Below are 26,445 nucleotides of genomic sequence, written 5' to 3' on the forward strand. Positions count from 1 at the left end.
TCCATGGGGGCCAAGTTTGGATTTCATCCGGAAAGATTCAGTCTAGCAGTCAGTGGGATTACAATAGTTTGTCACTAGAATTTTTCTGTTAACAAGCTATTCATATGTAGCAGAAACAGAACATCCTTTCTGACCTTAAATAACACTGGCAGATCATAAAGATGTGAAAAGTGAAGTGTTAAGTTAAAAGGACGGAAGATGTAGGTGGAAGCACAGTAGCTGAGCTGCATACAGCAGGAAGATCACAGACACAAAGTGTGCATAGCTGAACATGAAGAAAGCTCAAAGGCTGCATGCAATAAGGCAGATCTAAAAAACCTTGATGTACAACTCATTCCCATTCTATTTTCTGTAACAGAAACAGAAAGGCATAATGGTTTAATTGATGATCAAATTAGAGGTCAACAACATGAATTTGCTTTTTGTATATTTCACATGGGTGAGACAAGGTTGGGAGAAAAAGAAAATCTGTTTTGTTTACATCTTCTCTCTTTTTTAATATCTCTGTAGGTGTGGAGATGAAATTATTGAAATTAATGAAGCTTCAGTACAAAATATGACTCTTAATGAAGTTTATGCTGTGTTAAGCCATTGCGATCCTGGTGCAGTACAGATTATTATTAGCAGACACCCTGAACCACAGGTAGCACACTGTATTCTTTCCAACTTTCAATAAAGCACATATTGAGAACGAAAACTAAGTGAGGGAGCAGCGCTAATCTAAAACAGGTGGAAAAATTTTAATAACAAAGATGGTGATCTCTTTATAAGCATTGCTGCACGCAAACAAACCTAAGATAATGCACTTAAATATAACCACGTAAGATTCAAAGACCACTGGAGACAGTCTCGCATGAGTTTCTGTTCTGTGAATAAGGAAACTACAGAAATAAACTTTAAGGAATAAACCAAAACATATTTTTTATTCAAGAAAGAATTCCCAATAATAAGAAAATAAATTGAAAGTGGGAACATAGCCCCCCAAAAGAAAGAAATGTTTATACACTTGTCTTTCAGTAATTAAAATTTAGGTCTTGCACAGATAATATTCATAATTAAGTTAATATTAAAGTAAAATATTTTATTCTTGCAAGGTTTTTCTACAAAATGCTTCCTCACACCAAATACAGTATAAATTATTATCAAGTTTAAATTGTTGCATAAATTATCATAAAAAAGCAGTCTTAAATTACCTTATACTGGTAAATCCAGAACTCCACTTCTAGTGAAATACGCAAAAGAACATTTACCTTTGAAAGATTCCATTTTACCTAAACAACCAATATAAACAGCACATCCATAGATATACTTCGGCTATACTGGAATATATAAAAATATAATGGTGTGCACTTACTTAGCTTTAACTGATGTGTGATATCACTAGGTCTATTCCTTTCCATTAGAGGACTTGCGGGACTTGGAAAACTTTGTGAAAGGAATAAATGTTTCAATGTTACTCACCCCACAGCAATTTCATGAGAGTAAAATGGCATGATCATGATATTTCCTAGGTGTCTGAGCAACAGCTAAAAGAAGCTGTTGCACAAGCCGTGGAAAACAACAGATTTGGAAAGGAGAAACACCAATGGAGTACTGAAGGTAAGGGAATAAGTGCATTCATTGAGACATGGTAATTTTGACTTAAAAGATCTATAGGATGAGTACCTGCTGTATTAGAATCCTTGGTAACAGTGAAGAAACCCAGAGCAGAAAGGAAGAGGAGGAAACCTCACAGGACAGCATTGCTAACGTGCCTCCTAAGATACGTTACTAGAGTGATGAGAAAAGATCACATCTGTCTGACCGCCAGAAAAATTTTTTGTGCAAACTTCCTCTCGCTGAGATATATATATATATGTATAGGGTAAATGTAACATTATTTTGCCGTCCAAGAATGTAACTGTTGACTCTTTAATCTACAAGTCTTTAATGTATAAATCATACCTTTGCATGAACTGATGGTACTTAGCTGCAGATTTTTGAAGTGAATCTTTGAAGTGACCACTTTGCATGTATCTGATTAGACATTTTGAACATGTTCCTGATACAGGTGTTAAAAAACTAGAAATGAGCTGGCACGGAAGACACCCATGTGAAAAACACATTGAAAGGAATGCTGTGCATTGCAACCGCAGGACACAGAAGCTAATGACCCGCTCCAGCAGTGACAGCAGCTACAACCCCAGGTCCTCCTGTAATAATGGTGCTGCATACCAACTGACTGACTTGAAAGCAAGAGTACATAGCATTGATGTACCAATTACCAGACAACCTGGCCTCCTGTACTCATTGTCTGGTAATAATTCAGAGAGAAATTCCCCTCCTACTTGCAGTGAGGGAGGTCGACCTTTGCAAAACACTAAGAAATCATCAGAGATCCTCGTTAGAAAGCCTAGATCATCAAAGCCAAAACCTCCACCGAGGAAATATTTTAAGCAGGACTGTACATGTAATGACCAGTGTAACGCAGATGGAAAAGAAAACCTTGTATCAGAAGTGGCTGTATCACCTTCTGCAAGCGTTCAGGTAAGGAAAAATTTGGAAAATTTTTCTTGTATTTGCATATCTGTGAGGCAGGGGAAGGAGGATGGCTAAATGACCTTGTATGATGGCAGGAAGAAAGGCAGGAGAGAAAGAGAAAGTGTGCACAAATATGTGAGGACTGGGCAAAGGGGATGAGGCTCTTCTATTTTGAAAACAACGTATATGTCTTAGTGAAGCCAGTTTAGGTCAAAACGTGATGTTCAAAGTAAGATCAGAAGGCAGAGAAGTGCCTGAAGGAAATTTTCTTCCATATCAAGGAATCTGAGTTAAAATCTCAGTGAGAGCAGCAGCAAGAATGAATCTGAGTCCGTCACTATCATTCCTGTGAACGTGCACCACTGGTGGTGTCAGACACTCTGGTTCCAGCGTGACTGGAACAGGGATGTGCTCTGGGCTGGGACTGGAATTTGTACAGCCTCTGGTGTCAGCTTGGTATGGTTGATCCTAACCTCGACACTTACAGAGTCAATCACTTATGAAGTAGAGAAGTTGTGAAACAATTTCTGCGTTTCAGTAGTGGATTTCTATTGGAAGAAAGCACTAACTTTATGTACAGCAGGTAGTCTTGGGCTCATATACATTTCTTGAGACCAGTAGGTACTAAATAAACCCATTTAGATTGCAAGACACATACGTATTTGTGGATGACCTACAGTATTTGAAAACTGAGTGTATATTTGTACGTTACTAAATTTCAGTTCCCTGTCTTATCTAAGATAGAACCGAAAGACGGTGTTTCACATTTGCATGAGTGTGAGGGATTGTGAGATCTGCATGTTGAAACAAAGTTGTGGTTTGTTCAAAATGAAACCTCTTTCCCCTGGGTTTAGTAATATGCGAGCAGAAACGAGCAGATCTCAATGCAAAGCAAAAAAAACCCACCTCAGTTCCCAATCTGCAGAGGTGAAAATAAAAAAAGTACAGCAGAGACTGAAGGTCGTGTATAAGGTTAATACCCAAGAAAATTTAAATTTAGCACCTCATGTAAGGTCATTCTTCTACCATCCCCTAAGAAGAGAGCAGTAGAAACATATTGATCGACAGCTACTAGAAAATCACCTTTCTGAAATTAAATTCACGGAGAGAAGTACTTGTTGAACTTATCGCTGCATGTAACTTATTCTTCAGTACTCATTTATTTTAAATAATAAGGAGAAAAAAAGAAGAATCTTAATATCAATAAAGTCTAAAAAAAGTCAAACTCTGTTACTGAAGATAACTTCCTCTAGTAAGACAGTCTGTATATCTCAGGGCAATAGCTCTTTTAAGTCCCCGGGAGAAAAGGTTTCTTGTCAGAATATACTTCAGATCTTTAAGAGAAGGTTTTATTACTGGTTTTAAATTTTTTTTTAACCTTCATTCCTGAAACATTTCATATTAGTCAGTTTGAGGCCTGCATACCACATTTTTTAATGGGGGTTCTGCAGACTGTAAGGTTGCTTTTTCATAACCAAGAATGCTTAATTGATATTTTCAACTGTGTTTTAAACTGCATCAGTAAAAAGGTAGGTATAACTGCCATCAGTAAAGAGTAAGAGCAAACTGTATGTTTGCAGTGCTTCCAAATCGTCTGCTTCACTTACTGAATGTCTGATGTCCACATCTTAACAGCAACAGAACACAAGTGCAACTTTCAAGAAGGACCGTGGTAAGCAGGGGATGGAGAAAGGTTTTCCTAGAATAAGAAAGTTGCATAACAAACACCACCTCATTACAGAAAAACTAAGAAATGGTTCTATTACTGATTTTTTCGGTAATAGATCTCATTTGTTTCAAGACCTTCACACTCTGTTCCAGTTTGGTTTTGGTTCTTATTAGTAATTCTGAAGCTTAACTACAAAGCAGAGAGCACTTCCAGTGTCACAGCAGGGCAGATGTAACTTGGTGTCATTAGTTACAAAGGAACCAAGTAGTTCAAGAGCATGTGTTAATGACATTGAGAGTGGCACTTACTGAAACCTCAAACTAATCCTCTGACTCTATGTTTCCAGCCAAAACCAACAAAGGGAGAGCTCTGAAACTGCAGAAATAATTTAACATGTCTAGCTTGTGCTTAAGGGCAAAAGGCTTCAACAGAAAAGAGAATTTAATATGAAGTTTGAGGAAATTTGCTTGACTGGTTTGCAGAAGTCTACTGAATGGCTGATTTTTACAAAAATTGAAAATGATAGTAGCCAGTCTTCTAGTTTATTACTAAATTTTTGAGATGTTAATTGCATCTTTTCATAGTCTGTTTACAAGTGCAACCAAAAAGATATCATGCCAGTGCTCTTGAAATATAAAATAAATTAAGTCCCATGAGGATTACGTCCCAAGCAGAAGTGAAAGCTTTATTTCTATTCAATATTTCTTTTCAGTTTAAAACCAAATGAAACTATGGGGTTTTTTCAGATTCATATATAGGGTGGTTTGTATAATTACATTCTGACACATTTCTGTTTCCTGTTTGTTCAGCAGGAAGTTGGAGAACCAATGCTAGAGGGACATCAAACTGATGTAACCCACAGTGTCTTTACCACTTCTCCTACAGCGTGTGATACTGAACACAGAACTGCTTGTCCAGCGGGCAGAGATCAAGAAAGAAAAGCTAATTTAGGTATGTTTAATTCCATGAACTTTTTTTTTTTTTTGCAGCTGAACCTAGCATTTAGTTTGGATTCCAAAATGGGTCTCCAGCTGACTTCACCTTTCTCTTCAAATGTAGACATCAACCCATACCTGTATATTTTGGGGTGAAGAGATGAAATTTCAAACTATTGATTAATCTTTGAAAAAAAGGAGAAACTATAAGAAATCAGCATAATAGATGATTTATTGTAAAAAAGAGCTAATGGACAGGTATACTTCTGCTGTATTTCTTCAGATGAAACTGCTTATTTATATTGAAAATTTGATATTAGAGGTTAGATTTAGCATTTCTAGAGGACTTTTTTATGCATAGTTTCAAGGCTCATGTGTTGCAATGTTACAAACCACTGATAATAAGCATCTTGTTGTGCTAGACACAATTAAGGAAACTTAGTGTTAAGAAAACTAGACAATTTCAAGAGGTCTTTTATCTTACAACCTATACCGTTACATGATTCTGTAACTTCTCGCTCAGATCATTAAAAAAATAATGGTGCCTTAAAAAATATCATTTATATTTACACTGAAGCAGATAACAGTATCTGTGCAACTGAACAAACAAAAGTTTGCTGCCATTCAGCTCTACCGTGGTTAGTATTAAAATGCTTAATTTGTCTGTGATGTAAAAAATATTCTTACATTAGAATTAAGTTTTTATGTACTAGAAAAATACAACTGGAAATGCCTGCACAAATTTAAGGAAGCATGAATATTAATCAAAGATCTTCATGGAAGAGTCTTTTTAGAGCAGGATATACTTATAAAGGTAGGAAAGAAAAAATATTTTTTGAAAGAATTTACGGTAACACCACCTTTTCACTAGGCTGCAAACAACATTGCAATTTTAGCCTTCTATTTTAACTGTTATAGCCTAGGTTATGACTTCAGCACCCCAGAATTTCCGGTTACCTTTAGAAGTTGCAGGCCCTTTAGAAAAGGGATCTTGTGTATAAGTACAGAAGAGCCTTATTTTTTCAGTTAATTTAAGTGTCAAGAATAGGAACTTGTAGATCAAGAGTTCCGAATTTTAAAAAATTTTAAATTTTTAAGAAACTTTAAAAAATACCTATTGGAGGCCTGAATGAAATTGAAGTTTAATGAATTATTAGCAATGCATAGTTAAGGGATGAAGAAGGAGAATTAGAAGGAGGCCTGTTTATAATCAATGTTTCTTTAATACAGGGAATCCACTTTCATCAATACAAAGACCTATACTTAAAAGACAAGCACGGGTAGATTATAGTCTTGATACAACAACAGAAGACCCTTGGGTTAAAATTTCCGATTGCATAAAAAGCTTATTTAATCCTACCATGACTGAAGACAACGTCCACTTAGATTTGCAACCTGGCATCAACACAAACAAAGAGAATCAAAATCGAAGCAGCTCAGAGACAGTTCTGAAGAAATCAGAATCAGAAACAGTTGGTTCAAAAGTGCTAAAATCAGATGAAAATGACAGTGTGAAAAAGGGACCTCCTGTTGCACCTAAGCCAGCCTGGTTTCGCCAAAGTCTGAAAGGACTGAGGAAAGCAAATTCAGATCTAAAACCACAGACAGATCAAAGTCCTCCTGACCTTGAGAGTATTTCCAGCAAAGAACTGCAATCCAGTTTATCCCGCGGCTCTCCTAGGGGATCATCAATAAAACAAAGAATAAGCTCATTTGAATCCCTGAGTGCTCCACAGTCACCTGAAAAAATACACCGACGGTTTAGCCTGAAACCATCAGTCCAGAAAGAACACTCTCCCACTGCAACAGGGTCAGAAGTGGCTCCAGCCCATTTAAACCAAGCCTTTCTCCAGTCCTGTGAAACTAGCCAACAACAGTCAAAGTCACCTGTGGTCATGGGTACAAAGAGCCTAGATAGATCTTCCTCTCCCAGGGAGGTCCTTGCGGCTCGCTCAGAGAAAAGCAACAATGGCAACACTGAAAATTCCTCGGGTCTCTCAATTACAGAAGACATTGCAACTTCCCGTCTTGTATCGGTAGCAAAAGCACACAGCCTAAGATCACGAAGCTTCCCACTTACTGCTACTCAGTCTTGTGAGATCATGAAGGCATATGATGAAAAATGTAGCAAAATCTATTCCATCAGTAGCCAGGTGTCATCTGCTTTAATGAAATCTTTGCTTTGCCTTCCCCAGTCTCCAGTCTCTTCTGGAAACAATGCCTGGGAAGCTCTGGACACATTGTCCCAGTCCTCTGTGGAGGAAGATGGGACTTCTCCCTCACCTGCAAGTGAGAATCATCACCTGGACACTGGGTTTTCACTAAAGTAAGATACCGTATTTAAAAACCAGATTTGCAGATCAGCATTGGTGAGCATGTGTGCTGATCTGCTGACAGATTAACATTCTAAGGTAGTAGCACTCAGTAGTAAAGCACAGACTAAGAACTTTTTTTAGAGCACAAATGTTAAATGACTTGCATGACTGTTACACTTGTTTTAAATTTTTACCATATAAGTGCATGCGTATTTCAAGCTTCCTCCTACTTAAGGAGGAATATTTCTAGTATCTCCATAATAAAGGAGATTTAACTCTGTTTTTGCCAGGGGCCAAGAGATTGTGCCTATTTATGTGGTGGATCCTACTTCTGTTAGGCTAACAGGAGTAATTTACATTTGTATGTATTTATAATACTTATTATAGGAGCTACCACGCCAATTAAATGCTGGTAAGATCAAAAGATGACTGCTCCAAAATTGTCTGTACTATGCTCTTGTGCGTATGTTCTTTCATAACTCAACGTTTCTTTTTTATTCTTGTCACAATGGGACAGCCTCTCTGAGTTGAGAGAATATACTGTGAGCCTAGCAGACAATGAGAAAGAGGAAGAGAAACAGGAACACGGCTCACCTCAGGCATCCGGTGCGTCAGGGCAGTCTGTCATCTCTCTGCTTTCCCCTGAAGAGTTAGCAAAGCTTATAGAGGAAGTCAAATCGCTAGACGAGGCAACCTTAAAGGTAAATTTACTTTTTCTTTTTGTGCGTGATTTCCAGAAAGCTGTGGAGTGGATGCACCCGGTTAATCTTTGCAACTTGATTTTATAAAAAATAAAACAGTCATCTCAATATGTAGCAGTAGTAACGTTTAGCTCTTATGATCAAAAATCTTGAAGAAGTTTTCAAAGATAACTAAGCAAGAGTCATACCCATTTAACTAATGGGTCGCTGTATGCAGAAGTAGGCATTGATATTTTGGAGGCCTTTCTTTTTAGGTTGCCAGTCTGAGATACCCAATGTCTGGTTTGGGGATACTGAACTATCTTTAGTCTTACTGGATTTATCTAGAATTGCAATAAACCTCAGAGTTAGTCAAAATCAAGGTTAAGTGTGTACATTCCAGAAACGTAAAGACTTTCAAAGGCTGCTTACACTCAAAGAAAAAGCTGATAACATCCAGAGCTCTAAATTGAAAACAGTTCAGCTTCTGTTGGCAGCTACGTGGTTACTCTGTTAAGACACTCCAAGCTGTGCAAAAGCAGCATAACTGCATTAATGGACCAATGAGCCTAAGATAATACAGTTTTTGCCTCTTCACTAACTACAGTAGCACGTCTCCCAGGTTAATCCTGGTTTGTGTCTACACTGCACAGAGCCCAGGTAGCGAATTCATGTCTGCCTCTCAGAATACTAGGTAGACATATTCTCACGTCAGAGACAAACTCTTACTGACTACAGGAAACTTTGCTAGTATATTGCAACCAAAAAGCAGTTTGACAAGCAGAATTTATGGAACGCAAGTTTTGTATCAACTTGTGTTTCTTGTCAACATCCCCTGTTGATGTTTTTGTTCTGAGGTAACAGTAAAAGCTGTGTTGCGATGTTGCCCTGGATGGAACATTAGCCTCTCATATCAAGTCATCTGTTTTGCACAGAACTTTCAGGATAATCTCTGAGCAGCAAGTACCCTCTGCCTGGCTGCAGCTGGCCAGTGGATTCAATTGTGGAAGGAAACAAGACACAACATCCCATACTGAATGTGGTTGTGAAACTGTGGTCAAGAAAGCCATGTTTCCTTAGGAAACTAGGTTAAACAGGAATTGTTACCATCCTATACAAACTCATCTTTGGGATAACACAGTCAGAGACAGCTTACTCTATCTGTTACTAAAACAGTTGTTAAAAATAAGATTGAGAAACAATTTTTAAGGAGTGACACTTATATCCACATGAGTTGTATGCCAAATTCCTTTTCCACTTTTTCAATGAAAAGGTCCTCTAACATGATTTAGTAGTATTTTCTGTTTCTACAGAACATGATATCTATACTCTTTAATATAATTCAATTTATGGTCCAGATACAACTGATAATCTCTTTACCAAACCAGAACAATTTTAGACACAGAATAGCATTTTTAAAATAGATAACTGATAGGTAAATTTGATCAAAACCAAATACTAAACTCGTCTCGGTATTATGCTTATGCCACCAAGTCTCATTATAAAATGCACAAGGGATAAAAAGAAAACATGCTGATTTTCCAATCATCTTGACATATCTATTGGGAAGTTCTTGATATTATTTCTTTCTCTGCCGAGGAATTTGATGATATTCACGTTACAATTTTGCATAAAGAAGAAGATACTGGGCTTGGATTCAGCCTGGCAGGAGGCATTGATCTGGAAAACAAAGTGGTAACAGTAAGTAGCATCTTTCTTAAAGAATACTCCAACTACTCTACCTAAAAATATATAACTCACCGGTTTTCTACTACAGAGATTGGCTTTTGGCATAATCAAAGTAGGCAGCTGCACTGATAGGGTTAGAAGAATCATGGTCTTAATTGGTGAAATCTGGATCCTCCTGCACAAGCTGCCTTCTCCAGGTGACTGGCAGTGGTGTCCTGTTTCCTTGGGCACCATACTCCCCAACAGCTCTGAAAGCCAAGGCAGAACAACACACAGACCTCAGCAGGAAGTAACCAACACCTTATTTTCATGCTTATAGAAGAGCATGCAGGGTGCCCAGGAGGAATGAAGTGAGCGCATAGACACATAAGGGGTCTGGAAGTTAAGAGACTAGCTTTACACCTTCTTCCTCCCACCAGCAGAGCAGCAAGAGGGTAAGGAAGAAGCAAAGGCAAGGTACATACCATGGGCAGCAGCAAGGCCTTGGCCATCTGATACTGGGTCTTGGACATATTTCCTAGCTGCTTGAGGAGCGCTGTGCCCAGGAAAAATTTTCTGTACAAATTTATTCAGCCCTCAGTCCTGAAATGTGCTAGAAGCAACTTTTCCTGGCAAAGAATGGAAAAATACACATGATAAAAAGTATTAACTGAGTGACTTAGTGATTTGTCCTTTTTTTCCTTTTTTCCTTGTGTGTGTGTGGGGTGACTGGGCTCTTCAATAGGTTCACAAAGTGTTTCCCAATGGATTAGCATCTCAGGAAGGAACTATTCAGAAAGGAGATGAAGTACTATCCATTAATGGAAAATCTCTTAAAGGAGCAACTCACAACGATGCCTCAGCAATCATGCGACAGGCTCGACAACCCAGACAAGCCGTTGTTGTCACTAGAAAAGCTAAAGATGGGGAAAAAAATCTCAACGTTTCAATCAATTCTAGTACATCTTCAGTAGCAAGTGATGCCTCACAAGAGTCTGGTAAGTTCAGTGGCATTACCTTGCAGCCCCCACCTGCTGTTTACTCACCACCTGAAGTCCTGGGTATTCATAAAGCAGCTCAGCATTGGCTGTGTGAATCTGAGAACCGTGATTAAAGACAGTGTGGTTAAAAAAAACATTCCCGAAGCAGACATTTGGAATAATTTTGTTGAAAAGGGAAACAATTAATGGATTTCTAAGATACAGGAACCCTCTGAAAAAAACCAAGCCTGATCCTCTATCTGAATTTCTGTAGGCATAAAAAGATTATTATTGTAGTAACACATCTAATTGAAAGTATAATGACAACTCAGTGAACAGTGATTCTTTATTCTAATATTATTAGATTCTAGTTTACAAGTCTTTTTCCTCTGTGAAAGAGAATTTCTGTTTGAACAATGTGCTATTGTTTGATAGAGCAGGTGGCTACATCTGAAACATATAAAGGTCAGAAAAGTCAGATCACATTCTTAAGATATTTTTGTGTTGTGGGTTTTTTTTTATAAAAAGCATAATCTGGAGATCTGTAGCTTTATTTACGTACTGCAAATAAAGATTAGCTACTTTGCAGTGGATAACAATTTCGTAACTAACATCAAGTTAAATATGTTTACCTTAAATTTTGTTCATTGAATGGATTTTTCTAATTCTAGTAAATGTCACCACTTTTCATTTTTTTATTTCCATTCTGCCATAAATTCAAACACAACTTTCTCTCCTCAGCTTCCCAGAGGGCCTTACAATGACAAAAGGAGGAATTAAAAATTATAGGTTTGTCTTTCATTCAGCGGTTTATGGTGCCTTTGCAAACAAAACAGAAGTTCATTTTTTGTAACAGATGTTTTAGCTTTTCAGACTATGTGGTGCCCATCTGCTAACTTCCCTTTTGTTTCCAGCAACTGAAGATACAATCTGCACTGTAACTCTAGAAAAAACACCTGCTGGTTTAGGATTCAGTCTGGAAGGAGGGAAGGGCTCTATTCATGGAGATAAACCCATCGTCATCAACAGGATATTTAAAGGTAAACACACTTAAATGCATACACAGCGGTTTCTTAGCTGATACAAACTTGTGCAGTTCATAGCTGACTGCTGATTTATACCCATGAAAACAGTATTTTTTTGTAAACGCAGCATTGTCCTGTGCAGTGCCAGTAATTTGTTGCCTGCTGAGACCAGGTGGTTTATACCAAACATGCTGGTGAACCCTATTAAGTGAAAGATCCGTTAAAGACTCCTCCGCACAAAGAATTAAAGGAAATTAATTTTCTTTCCCCAGGGACTGCATTAGAACAAAGCAGCGCTGTTCAGCCTGGCGATGAGCTGTTACAAGTGCACACAACTGCCATGCAAGGACTCACTCGTTTTGAAGCATGGAATACCATCAAGGCATTACCCGATGGGCCCATCACAGCTATCATCAAGAGGAAGAATCCAAGCTCTGTTACCACCAAGTCATCTGAAACTTTGTAAGAGGAGGAATTAGACTACTGCCAATGTTACAAACAAAAAGGGATTTTATTACTTGCAGCCATTTGGCTACCACAGCCAGATACTCAGAAAGCGCATATGAGAAGTACACAGTTACAGAGCAAGCTGTCTGTGACGAAACAAGATGTGCACAAAATGCGCACGATTCTTATTTCAACATTCAGAAACAGATGTTCCAAAGTATAGAATTATAAAATAATGACTATTAATAATATACCGGCTGTAATAAAATATGTGACAGCTATAGCACTCTTCTATTTTAAGCCATTAATTAACTTAACAAATATCAGAAGCACATTCTATGGTAAGTTTTCAGTCCTGCTCTGCAAGTCTTGCTCCCTACCTTACCATCCCAGGAGGAGAGAAACGTGTCTGCAAGCCTAAGCACTGCAGCAAAGGAAAAGCCTTAGAGAATGCATAAAGGGCAGAAGAAGGGATGCAACATTATGTGTCAAAATGACAACGTGCCCTGGAAAACTCCAGCTTTTCCATTCAAACCACAGAACAGCCAGGACAGTCAAAACCTGTTTAGGGTAACTTTGTACTAGCAGTTGACCAAGCCACCTCAACTCCAGCCAGCAAACACGGGGCGGGGGGAAAAGGAGTGTCTCAGGGTCTTGCAAGGTGAGGCAGGAAGCTGAGGGTAATACAGAGGAGGTTTTTCTAACCTTCCTCTGACCAGAGGTCACAGAGGACTACAGCAGGGGAGTAACAAGGCCATTTAGAACCAACTCTTACCTTCTAACCACACACTTTTTTTGAAATGTCTTTGTGTTAATTTTGTAAGGGAAAGTACCAGTGAGAGTATTCGGGAGTTAAAAGTTCTGAATCCAAACATTTTTTCAGGAAACACCAAATAACTTGGAGATAAATCTATGCTTCAAATGCTGCTAATAGGCGTTTTGGCAGCGCTCTCTAAGCACTGTATGGAATTCTACCAGCAGCAGGCCATGTATCTATGGCGAGGTGGCCTTGTGCACCCATTTGGTCTTCTCTGACCTATTTCACTAACAGGAGAAGTGTAACATGAGGATGGAAGTAGTGACTCACCCGTTGAAAGCCAGGTGGCTGCACTGGTTATTGTCCTTGGCTGTTCACCTTCCCATAGTTGGGAATTTACTGCACACTTCTTTGGTTACTTAATTTCACCAAAGCATAAACTGCAGGAGTTCAGAAGCTATTTTCTGTGCACATAACACAATGTTACAGAAAGAGGAATAAAGGGAAGCAGGACAGACAGCAGAAGGTATTAATTGAATTCAGGCATGACTTGCTTTGGCCTTTCCTCACAAGTCAACTCTATGTTAAACCTGGAAAGAACATTCTCGATGAGCCATCTGCCCCCGCGCTTCCAAACCCCAAAGTTGTCTTTTCCAAAAACCAACCAAACCTCAAAACAAAATTTTTATGAATTGGGTAGCAACCAAAATAGGAGGAAAAATGTGAGAGGGAATCTTTTTGTACATTTTTTAACTGGTACCTACCTGAAACTCTCTGAATATTTTTTTCTTTTGGTAGAATTTCTTGTATTTAACTTAATCTGCATTATTGGTTTAGGCTTAACAAAGTCTAAGAAAAGGCCTGGTGCATATAAAAGATTCTAAAATTTTCCAGTTCTTTGCCCTACCACCAATATAGGAAATACACGAATGATTTCTATACAAAGCAGGCCTGAACTCTCTAGCATGGTTAAATCTATTTCCTGCAAAAGACAGATTACACTTTTTAGTCAGGTCCCTAACTTTAACAGACTGGAGTAGCTACAGCAATAGCACAGAACGCTTTAACTACTTCAGTGCCATCTGCTGAAGGTGTCCTCACCTGAAACAGCTATTTATCAATTTAAGAACTGACATAGAACCACCAAGACAGGTTTGATCTTGTTTGTTTCCAGCGGAACTCTTCTCACTTTCCTTCCAAAGTTTTGCAGTTTTTGCATGCCTCTGCATTTCTTGGCATCTGCCAAGATCAAAAGAAGTCAAAACGTGTTGTGTGACAGGCAGTGTGTCTCACTGGGGAGTCCTCCAACATCTTACAAGATGATCTTTGCCAAGACATTTCCATTTCTAACTTGGCAGAGCAGAAGGTTGAATTTTTAGGGCTCTTAATTCCTTCTGGATAGAACATGTTGAGCACCCAGAAAAGGGATCCTGAAATTACTCCAAGGAAGAGCCTCACCTACCATCTTTATCGCTCAGAGCAATAAAAAAAAAATAATTAAATATACAATAAGTAGCTAATTAAAAGCCCCATTGCCTGCAAAGGGTTTACTTGCAGGAATAACAAGTGATGACCCGAGCTCTACTCCTTGAACATTTTGCTAATTAAATTAATCATAATCCTGCAAAAACTTGCCAAGATACTGAACTTCATGCCTAACAACTTTAGTACATTTAGATAAACACATATGAGACTCTAAGATCAGGGCCCAAATCTCTTCTCAGCAAATTTGTTACTCTTCATTAGTACAGAAAGCAGCAATCTACATTGGGAATAAAGACCAAGGGCAAAGAAAGTGGGAGGGTGAGTGCTCTCCCCAAAACACCTTTATCCCCAGTTAGTGGGGAGCATAAATGGGAGTGAAGGCTTTTCCTTGCCTTGAATTCAGTGAGATGCTGGAGGTCCAAGTGGCTCTTATGTTTCCTTGATGGCAAAGCAAGTGCATGAGGAACCATTTTAAAGGATGATCCAGGAAAAACAGCAAGATGTAGCAGAAAAATATTTATTTCATCACACTTATACAAGTTTTTACATCTTTGTACACAAAGAAGACTAGATTAAAAACTGTTGCCTTGAAAAATCTATTCCATAGGGCGAGATTTACAGCGGGAAACTTTGTGTGCAAGTCCATGCCCTATACCAAATATAAAACAAATATTGGGACAGAAAGCAGAGCATATTAACCTTGCTAAATAATCAGGTTACAGCATTGAAATCACAACCTACATTTAAATTCCTAATTCAGCAATTAGTTTTCCTTTTGCAACTATATGTAATCCATAGTAATGTCTGACATTTCTGCAGTAACCAGCACCATAAATATCTTCTAAAGCTGGACACACCACTGCACACAAGATCAGGAGCTGATTTCCCAAGATAGTGCTGTGAGGCAAACCAATCTTAGAAAAAAAACCAACACCCTTATGGCCTGTCAAGTCAAGACTAAGCTACAGAAAAGATTATTTACCCGTTAAAACCTCTCACCACAAGAGACTGAAAAACGTTCAAGTGCAGTTAAAAATGCTCATTTCAAGCATTTTAAAAAATGCAAGTAAAGTGCTTAATCCTCTTTATTGCCACTATGTCAGTGCAGCTTGTATTATGACATTGCGGAAATCACTGTTTTTGGTACAGAGAGGAGAAAGGAAGAGCGTCTATTTGTCAGCCCACAGATCTATGAACTGATTTGCAGTGGTAGACTTTGACTTAGAAAAAAAGCACTTAAGGCATATTTACCGTTAGTACTGAAGTACTGATCCTCCACACGATACAATTTGTTCTGGCTTTTACCATTTGCTGGCTTGGACCCACTGAAGCATCTTAGCAGCTCTGAGTGCTGGCAGCAAAAGAGCTCCCTCTTCATTTGGGGAAAGAACATCGTTCCACAGGAGTCTTTGGGGAGCTTCAGAGACAAAACAGGGCTGCCCTGCACCTGGCTAACGCTGTAGTGCTAAGTGGATTCTAGCAACGTTGCTCCTCACAGAGGCGGACAGTGTGGCCAAGAACAGATCTAATGTGTGCATCCCCTCCCTGCAGACAGCCACCAGTGCTGCCTCCAGGATTCTTCCAGCCTCTGGTGTGATATTTTTCAAATTATGAAAACGAAGGATACTGTGTAAGAAAAGAATGCATTGCTTTGAATAGAGACAGGTAGAAAATGCTGTTTTAAAAATTTACTTTACTTAATCCATCATTCCCCTTTCCTAAGTATCTTTGCTGGTAGTAAAGTCCTGTAACACCAACTTCGTATTTCTACCATCAAGCTGTCAGGTTTTTTCCTGCCCTCAGCTGGCGATGTCAGCTATTGGTCTTGTCACACTTTTAATGCCTTAACAGCTTTGGTCAGGTTGCTGTAAAATGCAGCTATGCTAGCTGGAAAGAAGGAATCCACCACCGTCTGGGGAAGGTAGCCACCGAGATCAGTCTGAAAGAAACTGAGGAGCTGAGTCCTGTCTGGCTCCCTGCAAAGACAACACAAGTGATTTTCATAGCCAGTGGTTTAAAAGCATTAAGAACTTTATGACGACTCTTACATGCATTATCTGACAATAGATATTTCCAAGTACTTTTTAAAAAAAACAAACCAAAAACCAGATATTAATTCCAAATTTCAGTGAATGTGGCTATCTCCACAAGTCAAATTACAGTTAAACTAGGCCTTAACTAGGCACATGATTCTGTTTATGAATTATGCCAATGTAATAAGCAACTGAATACTCATTTACCAAAAATTAAGACCATATTTGTATGTTCTGCTGAATCTCAGTTTAAGAGGTCAGCGAGAATCCTACCATGACAACGGTTCCTGTAACATTAAAGACTTCCCTCTAGGAAATGAAAACAGAGTAATTCATTGCACAAAAAAGAGTACGGAAAGGTCACAGTCATCACGATTACCAGTCAAAAGAAGACAGAAACATGTTATTGCCAAGAGGCAACAGATCACATGGGGCCACATACACATAAACACACCACACAATGGATAAGAGGGGCTTTAGAATACATAACATTCACATATATCACTTCTTACCCTGGAAGAGGTATACAGAAACAGCCACAGGGATAATTAAAACCTCTCACGAAATTTGATTGAGGAGGACACAGTGGGTGTTCCACATTGGTGGCTATAAGAAAAAGCATTCAAGAAAAGCATCATTTTCACAGAAAGTGTCCTTGGTACTCAAAGCACCAGCTGAGAAGCAAACTCAGTATAGAATACATTTAAGAAGAATAGCAGTAAAACTTTTTCAATATGGGGCTGTGCTATACAAGTGGTCAGGAAAAAACATTAAAAGGAACCACTCTGGCCATGGAGTGGAGAAATCAAAGAAGCATTAAATTTAGAAGCAATTGTTACTAAGCTCTGAAGTAAGCATCAAGACACTTTGAGGGAGTTTCATTGAACCCATGTGGCGTGAGGGCATTGATTTTCTTGAAAGGTCATTCGAGTTACTTCCAACAAATCCATGCCACAGAGGTATATGCCACCTGACTGCTGAGAAGCCGCACTCTAGCAAGTACATAAATTCCTGGCAAGGCATTCCTGAACAGGATGGGAAAACAGGACAGCTACACAGTGGGGCAATAAAAGCACTGACTTGTAACAGTTAAGCAACAGCATAAAAGTGAAAAAACAAAGAAACATCCTTCCAGGCAGTGGCAGCCCCTTAAAAATCAGCACAGTGTTCATTTTCATAAGAACGATTAGTTCCGCATACAGGAGTGGTATGTTTATTCAATGGCTTCGCCAAAATCTAGAGGCATTGCAGAAAATGTTAAAACAGGATTTAGCCTAAACAGAACTCCTTTTAGAATTTCTGTAAATTCTTAAAAAGCAACAAAAGCACACACACAAAAAAACCAGAACTTAATAGTAAATGACATACTTATTCAATCTCAAAAGCATAGTGAGGGAAGAAACCACAGGCCAACAGTATCGTCGTTACCTGAACATTAACATGACTTATATACTCATATATATATAGCGATGTAAAGAGACCACTAGTATTTTATGTCCTGATCAAGATTAGATCAGGATTAGAATTACTAAACAGCATGTTAATTACTTTTTATTTTAAATTTATTTCCAGTATCTGCTAGTTATCTCTTAACATAATGTGAACACGTTGACAACACAAGCATCTTACCAGCAGATAGCATTGTCCCATCTTCATATTGCTTTATTAGTACCACATCCACAAATTCTCTTGGTGAAATAATCTTCATGAAAGCTGAAGGGGTTGTGGTTCTGCATACAGAGACAGTCTCGAAATCACAAAACAGAGTTACGTCAGTTAACGCTTTCAAAAGTACAGCAAAAAAATCCCTGTACTTTTTGGTACTCTTTCAGTTACACTTTATAAACTGTATCACGAAGTTCTGTTACACCCTTTGTTGAACAGAATGCAAATCAGCATAGCTAAAAGGCACTACAATACGTTGATGAAGGACAGTTTAATGGAGAAAAACAGTGATAACGCGTGGCTTCCAGGTTGTTTAAGGACAGATACTACAAGGGATGCTGAAAAGCAAATCTGGCACATCTATACTCATAGGAGAGTTAAAATACTTCTCCCTTCCAGGAAGTACCATATCACATGGAATACCACTTGATAGCGAGATTTGTTACACTGCAGAAACCTTAACACTACTATCCCCTCTATGGAGACTCTGTGGTGATAGGCTTCCCAAAACAGAGGTTTCTACCACACTGGTAAGTGCTGGCAAGTCTGATAAGGTCTATGAATTTCGAGTGGCAGGTTGCAACGTTACTAAAATTGAAGTTTGTAATGAATGCTGTAGGTCTGTAAGGTTCTCCCAAAAAGAAAAAAATATCTTCCCAGGACTTCCACAAACATCCCTGGACTGGTTGTGTTTATACCCCGTCTCCAAGCACCTACATCCACTTCAGATTTGGGGATGTAAATCCAATGCCCTTTTAAGGTTCTGACACACTTAAAAATCAAAATAAATTGGAAATTAGACTGTATAATCACAATACCAGAAATGACTGCTCGTACATAGCCCATTTCATCTGTAATGATCCAAGTGCAGCATCTGCATTTTTATGACAGAGACACTGAGGCAAAGCGCCGAGTCCCCAGGTCAGTCAGACAGCTAAAGGCAGAGCATCGCCTGCTGCCGTGGTGAAAGACGGGGCCTGAATTAATGGCTGATGACATGAACGCTTCACTGCTTAGCTAAGCCTGCGTATTCTCTATGCCTCCTCTTCTCCCGCAAACAGCTTGTTTAGAAAAATGATACTTTGCTTGATCTACAGCAGTGCTGGAATCTTTAATGGTAGAAATTTACATCTTTTTAAGTATACAGTATTTTGCCAAAAACATATTAGTAGCTCCTTTCAGAAAGATAAGCCGTTGTTAGGAGAATGTAAGCAATTCGCGAAAAAGAAAAATACGTCCAATCCCAGTATTGACAGGCTGATCCAGACAGAGAGGCTGTACAACTTCTTGAGACCTTTACCTCCCTGCAGGTAACACAGGCTGTCTCACGGGGCACCATGTCTGCGCACAGCCCAATGCTTCCAAACGCAGCGCTGCGTTAATTGCGCCAGAGCAGCTTTCAGGAACTTACATCGCTGATGGCTTCGACGACCTCGAAGTCCTTCACGTTTTGGTCCCACTTGGTCCTGGCCCCGCCGGCCACCGGCTTTATGCATTCCCAGACATCCTGGGGGCTGGCAGGCACGATCCCCTCTCCCCTGTACCTGCGGCGGGACGAAACCAAACCCAAGCCCGCTGCTCGGCCCCGCCTGGTCCCCAGCGCCCCCGCGGGGCGATCCCTCACCCCGCCGCGGCGGGAAAGGGCGGCGGGGCGCCGGCCGTACTCACGCGTTGCCCGGGAACTCCGCGGAGGGTCTCCACGAAACCGACACCTCGCTCTGCGGGGAGGAGAGGCTTCAGCCGCCCGGCCGGGACAGAACCCCCCCGCCCCTCCTCAGCCGCCCCCGCCCGCTCACCGTGCGCCGGCAGCCCCGCCAGCCGCCGGGGTCTCGCCGGTAAAGCCCCATCTTCTCGGCCGCCGCCTCGGCGAGCACCGCGTAGTCCATGGCCGGGCAGGGCGGAGCCTCCGCGCCGCCGCCGCCTATGAGGGCGCCGGGCCGCCCCGCCCCGTGGGCCGATGGCAGCACCGCCCCCTCACCTGGGGGGCCGCGGCCTCCCGCCGGCCCAGCTCGGCCGGCACCGCGGAGGCGATGGGTTGCCTTGGTTTGCTTTGCCTTGCCTTGCCTCGCCTCATGGTGGCGGAGCCGGGGTCGGCCGTGCAGCCAGCCCGGAGCCGCGGGTGGCCGTGGCCTGGCTCTCCCGGGCAGCGGGCCGCCCCTCCGGCAGCCTCCGGGCAGCAGAGCCGCCGGGCGGAAACGGCCCCGCGGCTTTCAAAGCAACAGGGAGCCATGGCGGAGGCTTTGCTGTCCTCTTACCTAAGAGGGGGCCGCCCCACTCACGCACTTGCAGCCATGGCGGCCGGGCGCACGCAGCCCTGCGAGGCCAGGGGCAGCGGCAGACATCCGTCCTCCGTCCGGCCTCCAGCCTTTAGTGGCGCGGCACAGCGCGGCTTGGTGCAGACAGCACGGTTCTGGCTAAAGCCGACAGGTCTTTTATCCCGCGTAATCCGAACAACGCACAAAAAAGGGCAATCTTCAGTACCTAAAGAAGGCGTAAAATTGCAGCGGTGTGCGAAAAAACGGGATAGAATTAAATTAGGAGTAGCGAAGGAAGTTTTTTGAAGGCCAGGAACAGAAAGTTCTCTACAGTGAAGCTTATCAGGCTGGGCTGAGTTGTCTCACCAGAAAATTAATAGAAGACCTAGGATTTCATTTAGAAGGCTGGCGTGCACTGCTGCGATCAAATAACTCCATTGCCCGTGCAGTACACTCTAAAGAAACTCAGTGTTCTCTGTAATTAACCTATTGCTGATTTGTTTGAGACACACACCATAGTCAAACTAGGCATGTCAAGATGTCATAAACTGTACTGTAAACAGCAACTCTATTCGTAGGAAGCTGATTACCTGCTGAATTTATTCAGTGTAAGCATCTTTAGCTGTGACTGTGTCAAAGAGAGCCTCATATGACATATTTTTGTACTGGTTTAATGAGAGTGCCCCAAGTACATAGCTTTTGATTTTCCAGTAGGTAGTGGTTTTGGTTTTTAACACCGTAACAGTAAGTAATAAATTGGAATAACTTTCTCTTCCAAGTTCTGCAACATATGAGTTGTGATATTAAAGCGAGGTACAGTTACAGGAAAACACGAGGCTAACTATGCTTTTCCCACCTCGAATGGCAGCATACACTGTTGTTGCAAAGACTATGTTGTAGTTACTCCGATACACCTCACACAGCAAATAGAGCAAATGCACGTACACCCGTTCAAAACACAAAAAGGTCGGGGCACTTCCTCAGACATTTGAGCATACCAGTTCGTTAGGCTCAGACACACTTAGATCAACGCTGTTTTTGGATTTCTTTTTGGTGAGTTTTGTCCCAGGTTTCGGATACTTTTCCTTGCTGTGAATGACCTGGATATACTGGTCGTTGCTGCTGTTCTGCGGATCACTGCTGGATTCAATGGAAATGGAATCAGATTCTGTTAGAGATTGCTCCACCTTTTGCTTTGATTTTGGTTTCACACGGGGCTCAGGATAGTTCAGGTGCACTTTCTTGTAGGCGTATGGAGGCCTGTCCAGGTCTAGCTCGAAACCATCATCCCAGGATTTGTAATGCATTCTGGCCAGATCTTTGCTTGTAAGAATGTGGCCATCAGCACGTTCCCCTATGTAAAATCTTGCTGGTGGGCGAAGATCAGACAGCGAGCGAGGGCGATGGGATCTGTTCATGAATTCTCTCCCAAGTTCCTCTTCATCCTCCTCATCTTCACTGGGATGAGGAGAATACATCTGGTGTGGTGTTCGAACCACGTATCGTCTGACATTGCGTGGATACAGCTCAATAACGTCTCCTGATTCATCTTTTCTGAAGTGCCTTTGGAGTCGGGAGGTAGAACGGAGCGATTTTTTGCGGGGCTCATTTTCGTTAACAACAAAATACCTGGTAGCATACGGTCTGCGTCCCACAAAAACAGGAGCTCCTGCCCCGAGGGCCTCCGGATTTACCTGCCGAATGCCTTTTCTGAAGAGTGGCTCAGAATGAACATCTTCAATGTGCTTTTTGAAAGGCACTGGTGCGTAAGGCTTTGTTTTACAGAGCTCACTTGCACTCCCATGCACAACGCTTGGGTACCTTTAGGAAGGAAAAAAAAAGAAGGAAATATCAAGAGTTACACTCATCCATCAGTCTAATTCATACATATAAAAAATTAATTGCTCTGGAAGTCAAACACTAGTTTGTAAGGGTAGAGATTATGGAATCTTCATCGTTGCAAATTTTTAGGACCAGGTTGAGAAACATACTGTAGGAGTTTTCCCTGGAAAAAGGCAGCAGACAATTGTCCTCTCAGGTTACGTTCCCATTTTGTTTTCTTATTATTCTGGGAACCGTTTAAAAATGCTCTTTGTCTCTGATCACTTGAGCAAAACCAGGTAGCTTAAAGCATTAGTCTGCTGTCTGAACCAACAAGTCCAAAAGTGGTTGTCCTACGGCTAGGCTCTACAGGCATTCTGCACAGAGTTCCTTCACTCCGACCGTGTTTGCTGTGTTCATGGAAACAGTGTCCTGCACAAACTATTTCAGTTACAAGCCTGAGGGCAAGCTTAGTATTTACCTTTGCTTGAGGTGTGTCTAAACTCCATCAACTACATCATTTCAAAAGTTTTATAATCCCCTCTCAATTAAGGGAGAGTGAAGAAGGTGGTGTCACCAGCACTCTGAATAGTACCCATGAATGCATCTGCTTTTTAAAAATTCCTCAGCTGTTTTACTGCTCCAGACAGTCTGAATACACAGCTATTTTGTAAACAAACACAGGTATGTCATGGAGCTGCTGGAAGAAACGCTGTTTCAAAACCAAAGCAGTCTTGCCTGTTTGTGATATGATCATTCCTTGGTTTCTGTACGCTTGATACTGAGGGAGCTGGCGTTAAAGAGGTGGAAGTTGTGGGAGTTGCGTTGACAGGTCTTGCAACATCAGTTGAGGGCACAGTTTGAGGCACAGACTGGGAAATGGTTTGTATTCTGGTGCCTTTGCTCGCGGGAGATTCAAAGTTCAAGACACTGCCATTCTTTCGGGGAGTTGAGGACCGAACAGAAGACTCCTGGCTCATAATATCATTTTCTTGCTCTGGTCTCTTGTCATTCCCATCCAGATTTTGGATTCTGGCTAGAAAACAGAAATTATTACAGGAACTGTCCAGGCCTCTAAATTTAGAAGTTGCCGCGTAAATGCAGCAGCTCAAATTCACCCTTCAGTCAGGGGATCCAGTGCTAACAGAACCCCACTGTGTTCAGAAAAGAGAAACTGGTGTCGCGCTGGGAGACATGGTGATAAAGTGGTGGATTAACATAATTACAGTACATGCCAGATGTAGTATTGAGGAACATACAAAAAAACACTGAACGTTGCACTGTAGGATTCCAGTATGGGCAACAATCCAATGTCTCTTTTTAAGACCCACATTTTAGTTCACAATATATACCACTACCAATACGAAGGTGGCCGAATTCAGCAAACTGGCTCCAGTGACTGTGCTCATCACAGCCAAAAGCTGAATTGGGTTTCTGTAACAAAGGAAGTCCACCTAGGACACATACCTCCTCGCCCTTAATAGTCACTCCTGATCACTGGAAGAGGGTAGATTTAGATTGGCTATGAGGAGGAAGTTCTTTACGGTAAGGATAGTGAGACATTGGAACAGGTTGCCCAGGGAAGCTGTGGCTGCCCCATCCCTGGAGGTGTTCGAGGCCAGGCTGGATGGGGCTTTGAGCAGCCTGGTCTAGTGGGAGGTGTCCCTGCCCAGGGCAGGGGGTTGGAACTAGGTGATCTTTAAGATCCCTTCCAACCTAAACCATTCTGTGATTCTGCAATACATCAGGTATTTCACCATTTATGTGTCCACTGGAAACATAAATATAAGGGGGTCACAGTAGCATCAAGATCTAACCATAAGGCTACTGAATCATGTCTTCTCCTTGGCTTGGCAAATTTTCACCTGTTCCTTTCGCTGAGAGGTATTAGAAGGACCTTTCTGTGGTTTCTCATTGCTAAAATCTGAGAAGCGGAAGGTGCAGGTTTCAAATTCCCTCAGGCAAAGTAGACAATTAAGTCTGAAAACTTTTCATTGCTGATGAAATATTCAACCATCTCAGGTTAAAGGATAGGGGCCATGCCCTTCCTCCTCTTCTGCCTGCTAGCCTCTCAATTTTATGCAAGGTCTGACATGATTTGAATCAGAGATACCTCCCAGGTCCTGTCCTGTTGGTGATAAAAGCAAGGAAACACTCAGTCCAAAGATCCCAGGAGAACTTCGGTATAAACTACACACCTCGTCTTTCAGTGCTGCGCCAAGACTAAGTCAAGCTGAGCTCGAAAACCATCTAAACGGAGGACTCTACAGGAAACAGTTTTTTTAAAAATGTAGTTGAACTTTCCTACATGTATGAGAAATCAAAATGATTTTGCATCTAAATACTTTATTAATAGTGGCGTCTCTAAAGCTCACCAACTTACCTACTGCCATCTGAACCACCTTCTTCTTATCTTCAGTTCTTTCCTAAAATACATTCAGAAGAATGAAAAGCAGTAAATTATTATGGTTTAGAGAGTAAATCCACTGCTGCATAAGGATGATAAATACAGGATTGGTTTTACATCGTGGAACACTGAAAGTCACTTCAGAGATTTAATTAAGCTAGTACTTTCCTGAAGATCTCCCCAAATTGCATGTAAAAGTGCTTTGAACTGTACTTACTGTTTGGATCTTCATTCTCAGTTGATTGTTGGTGAATTTTAATGATCTCGCAATACTTTGTAGGTAATAGATTAACATGCTAGAAGTGAAAGAGGTGATTATGAGTCACATCAGACATTCTTGACTGTTTTCTCTTTGAGGGTTCATAGGTCATCAAAATGATGTACAGGTTCAGTTGCTGCTTTGTAGCACTTTTCTTTATACCATGATAACAGATCACTGCCTTCTTTCAAGCAAACATACATGAAAGAAAGAAAGAAGTGATGCTGAAAACAGATTTAAGAGCAGTTCTAATTGTGCCTGTGTTTTTTTGCAGGTCTTTTCATTGTGCGTGTAACCCTGTGTGCATTGCTAGCTTTTTTTTTTTTGGTTTAAATTCTGGACGTGCTCAAAATGAAAATTTCTGTAAATATTTTCTCGTCTTTTTTTCCTAGTCCAAGGTTACGGAACAGGGATACCAGCATTAGAGCTGAGTTTGCACACTCATACCAGTGTAGCTTTGTTGACTGACGGGAGTAACACCTTGTTTACACTGGCAGAGCCGAGATCAGACCTGGCCAATAGGTCTACTTAAATTTGTAAATATGTTCATATTTACATGGATGGGTCCTTAGAGGAAAAAATTACAATTAGGAAGGTATTGCTTCGTTCTTTTTGATTTGTCTGGAAAGCCCACTGATGGGGCAAACTCTGCATTCGTCTGTAGTTTGCAGGGGAAAAAATGATACAAAGGTACATGCAAGACAAATGATACTTCATAGAGCAAAATTAATTTACAGCTCAAAGTAAGTATTAATTCCCAGCTGTAAATAATTATTGAGAAAGGAGAGTAAGAACGGACTTCCACTGGAAAGTCTGCAGCAAGTTATATTACATTAACACTTCAGAGCAGACCTTCATAATTGATTTATCTGGTCAGAAATCAGGATGACTGGGTAGCTGCTTTGGGTGATAGACTGAGCCCTGTTCAGAGTCATAAACTAAACTAATGACCATGAGGAAATAGAATATTAATTTCCGAGGAGCTCTTAAGAGGGAAGAAGGATCTTAAATCTTCCTGTACCCAGCAGCAGTGCAAGCCTTGACGCGATGTAGTGAACTTGAGCTAACAAGGTATCCCAGAACAAGAAATTCCTTTTGAAAATGGGATGACAGTCTTTTTAACATACTCTTATTCCCATCTGGTCCACATACCATATATTCAATAAATTGGTTGTTTTTCAGATAGGCTTAATAAAATTACAATAATGCAGCATTTGTTCCTCAGCATCAACATTTGACTCCCCAGAGATAAGGCCAGAATTAATACAACAATTTAACGTGCCTGTGAAAAACAAAGTACTTACAATAAAAGTAGCAGTGCAGGGAGGACAACCACAGGACTGCTGACGTAAGTAATCACCGTGTTGAACCATGCGGGAAAATCATTTTGAATCGTTTCAGAAACAATATCATATATTTTTTCTTGTCCACTACAAGAAGGGAGGGAAAAAAAAAGAAAGTAAAATTAAGTTGTAAGAAATCCTAAGTACATTAACTTGTTAAGCAGTGTTGCACCAAGTAAAC

At 40.7% G+C, this 26,445-nt stretch overlaps 3 protein-coding genes across 8 annotated transcripts in view; 1 reads left to right on the forward strand and 2 right to left on the reverse strand.

The window, feature by feature from the left end:
- IL16 (interleukin 16) overlaps nt 1–12,522 on the forward strand; it is a 38,000-nt gene extending 25,478 nt beyond the window's left edge. For 2 of the 3 annotated variants that reach the window (XM_074601489.1, XM_074601491.1), the window contains 10 exons: nt 511–643; nt 1,512–1,599; nt 2,051–2,526; nt 4,999–5,140; nt 6,355–7,450; nt 7,957–8,140; nt 9,719–9,820; nt 10,533–10,785; nt 11,682–11,807; nt 12,065–12,522. In XM_074601489.1, the coding sequence (XP_074457590.1) occupies nt 511–643; nt 1,512–1,599; nt 2,051–2,526; nt 4,999–5,140; nt 6,355–7,450; nt 7,957–8,140; nt 9,719–9,820; nt 10,533–10,785; nt 11,682–11,807; nt 12,065–12,258 (2,794 nt within the window). In that variant the 3' untranslated portion in view covers nt 12,259–12,522. The remainder of the gene's footprint in view (nt 1–510; nt 644–1,511; nt 1,600–2,050; nt 2,527–4,998; nt 5,141–6,354; nt 7,451–7,956; nt 8,141–9,718; nt 9,821–10,532; nt 10,786–11,681; nt 11,808–12,064) is intronic. The other variant, XM_074601490.1, reaches the window with a different exon arrangement.
- Nucleotides 12,523–14,982: 2,460 nt separating this feature from the next.
- Nucleotides 14,983–20,096, reverse strand: STARD5 (StAR related lipid transfer domain containing 5). The gene is made up of 6 exons (XM_074601483.1): nt 19,976–20,096; nt 19,848–19,897; nt 19,591–19,723; nt 18,144–18,261; nt 17,027–17,120; nt 14,983–16,457 (listed from the first exon to the last, which is right to left on the reverse strand). The coding sequence occupies exons 1-6, from the start codon at nt 20,063–20,065 to the stop codon at nt 16,310–16,312; spliced, it is 633 nt and encodes a 210-aa protein (XP_074457584.1). The 5' UTR covers nt 20,066–20,096; the 3' UTR covers nt 14,983–16,309.
- A 913-nt stretch (nt 20,097–21,009) lies between these two features.
- The window catches only part of TMC3 (transmembrane channel like 3), a 63,508-nt gene continuing 58,072 nt past the window's right edge, over nt 21,010–26,445 (reverse strand). For all 4 annotated transcript variants that reach the window (XM_074601033.1, XM_074601032.1, XM_074601031.1 and 1 more), the window contains 5 exons: nt 26,226–26,351; nt 24,880–24,958; nt 24,639–24,681; nt 22,994–23,291; nt 21,010–22,255 (listed from right to left, as the gene is read on the reverse strand). In XM_074601033.1, coding sequence (XP_074457134.1) covers nt 21,415–22,255; nt 22,994–23,291; nt 24,639–24,681; nt 24,880–24,958; nt 26,226–26,351 — 1,387 coding nt within the window. In that variant the 3' untranslated portion in view covers nt 21,010–21,414. The remainder of the gene's footprint in view (nt 22,256–22,993; nt 23,292–24,638; nt 24,682–24,879; nt 24,959–26,225; nt 26,352–26,445) is intronic.

The sequence above is a fragment of the Larus michahellis genome, chromosome 9 (assembly GCF_964199755.1).
Source record: "Larus michahellis chromosome 9, bLarMic1.1, whole genome shotgun sequence".
NCBI lineage: Eukaryota > Metazoa > Chordata > Aves > Charadriiformes > Laridae > Larus > Larus michahellis.

Coding starts and splice junctions, on each gene's coding strand:
- STARD5 (XM_074601483.1), bottom strand. CDS start 20,065: ATGGACTACGCGGTGCTCGCCGAGGCGGCGGCCGAGAAGATGGGGCTT. Junction 19,898..19,975: donor GGCGGGGCTGCCGGCGCACG/GTGAGCGGGCGG, acceptor TCCTCCCCGCAG/AGCGAGGTGTCGGTTTCGTG. Junction 17,121..18,143: donor TGGGACAATGCTATCTGCTG/GTAAGATGCTTG, acceptor TTTTTCTTATAG/CCACCAATGTGGAACACCCA.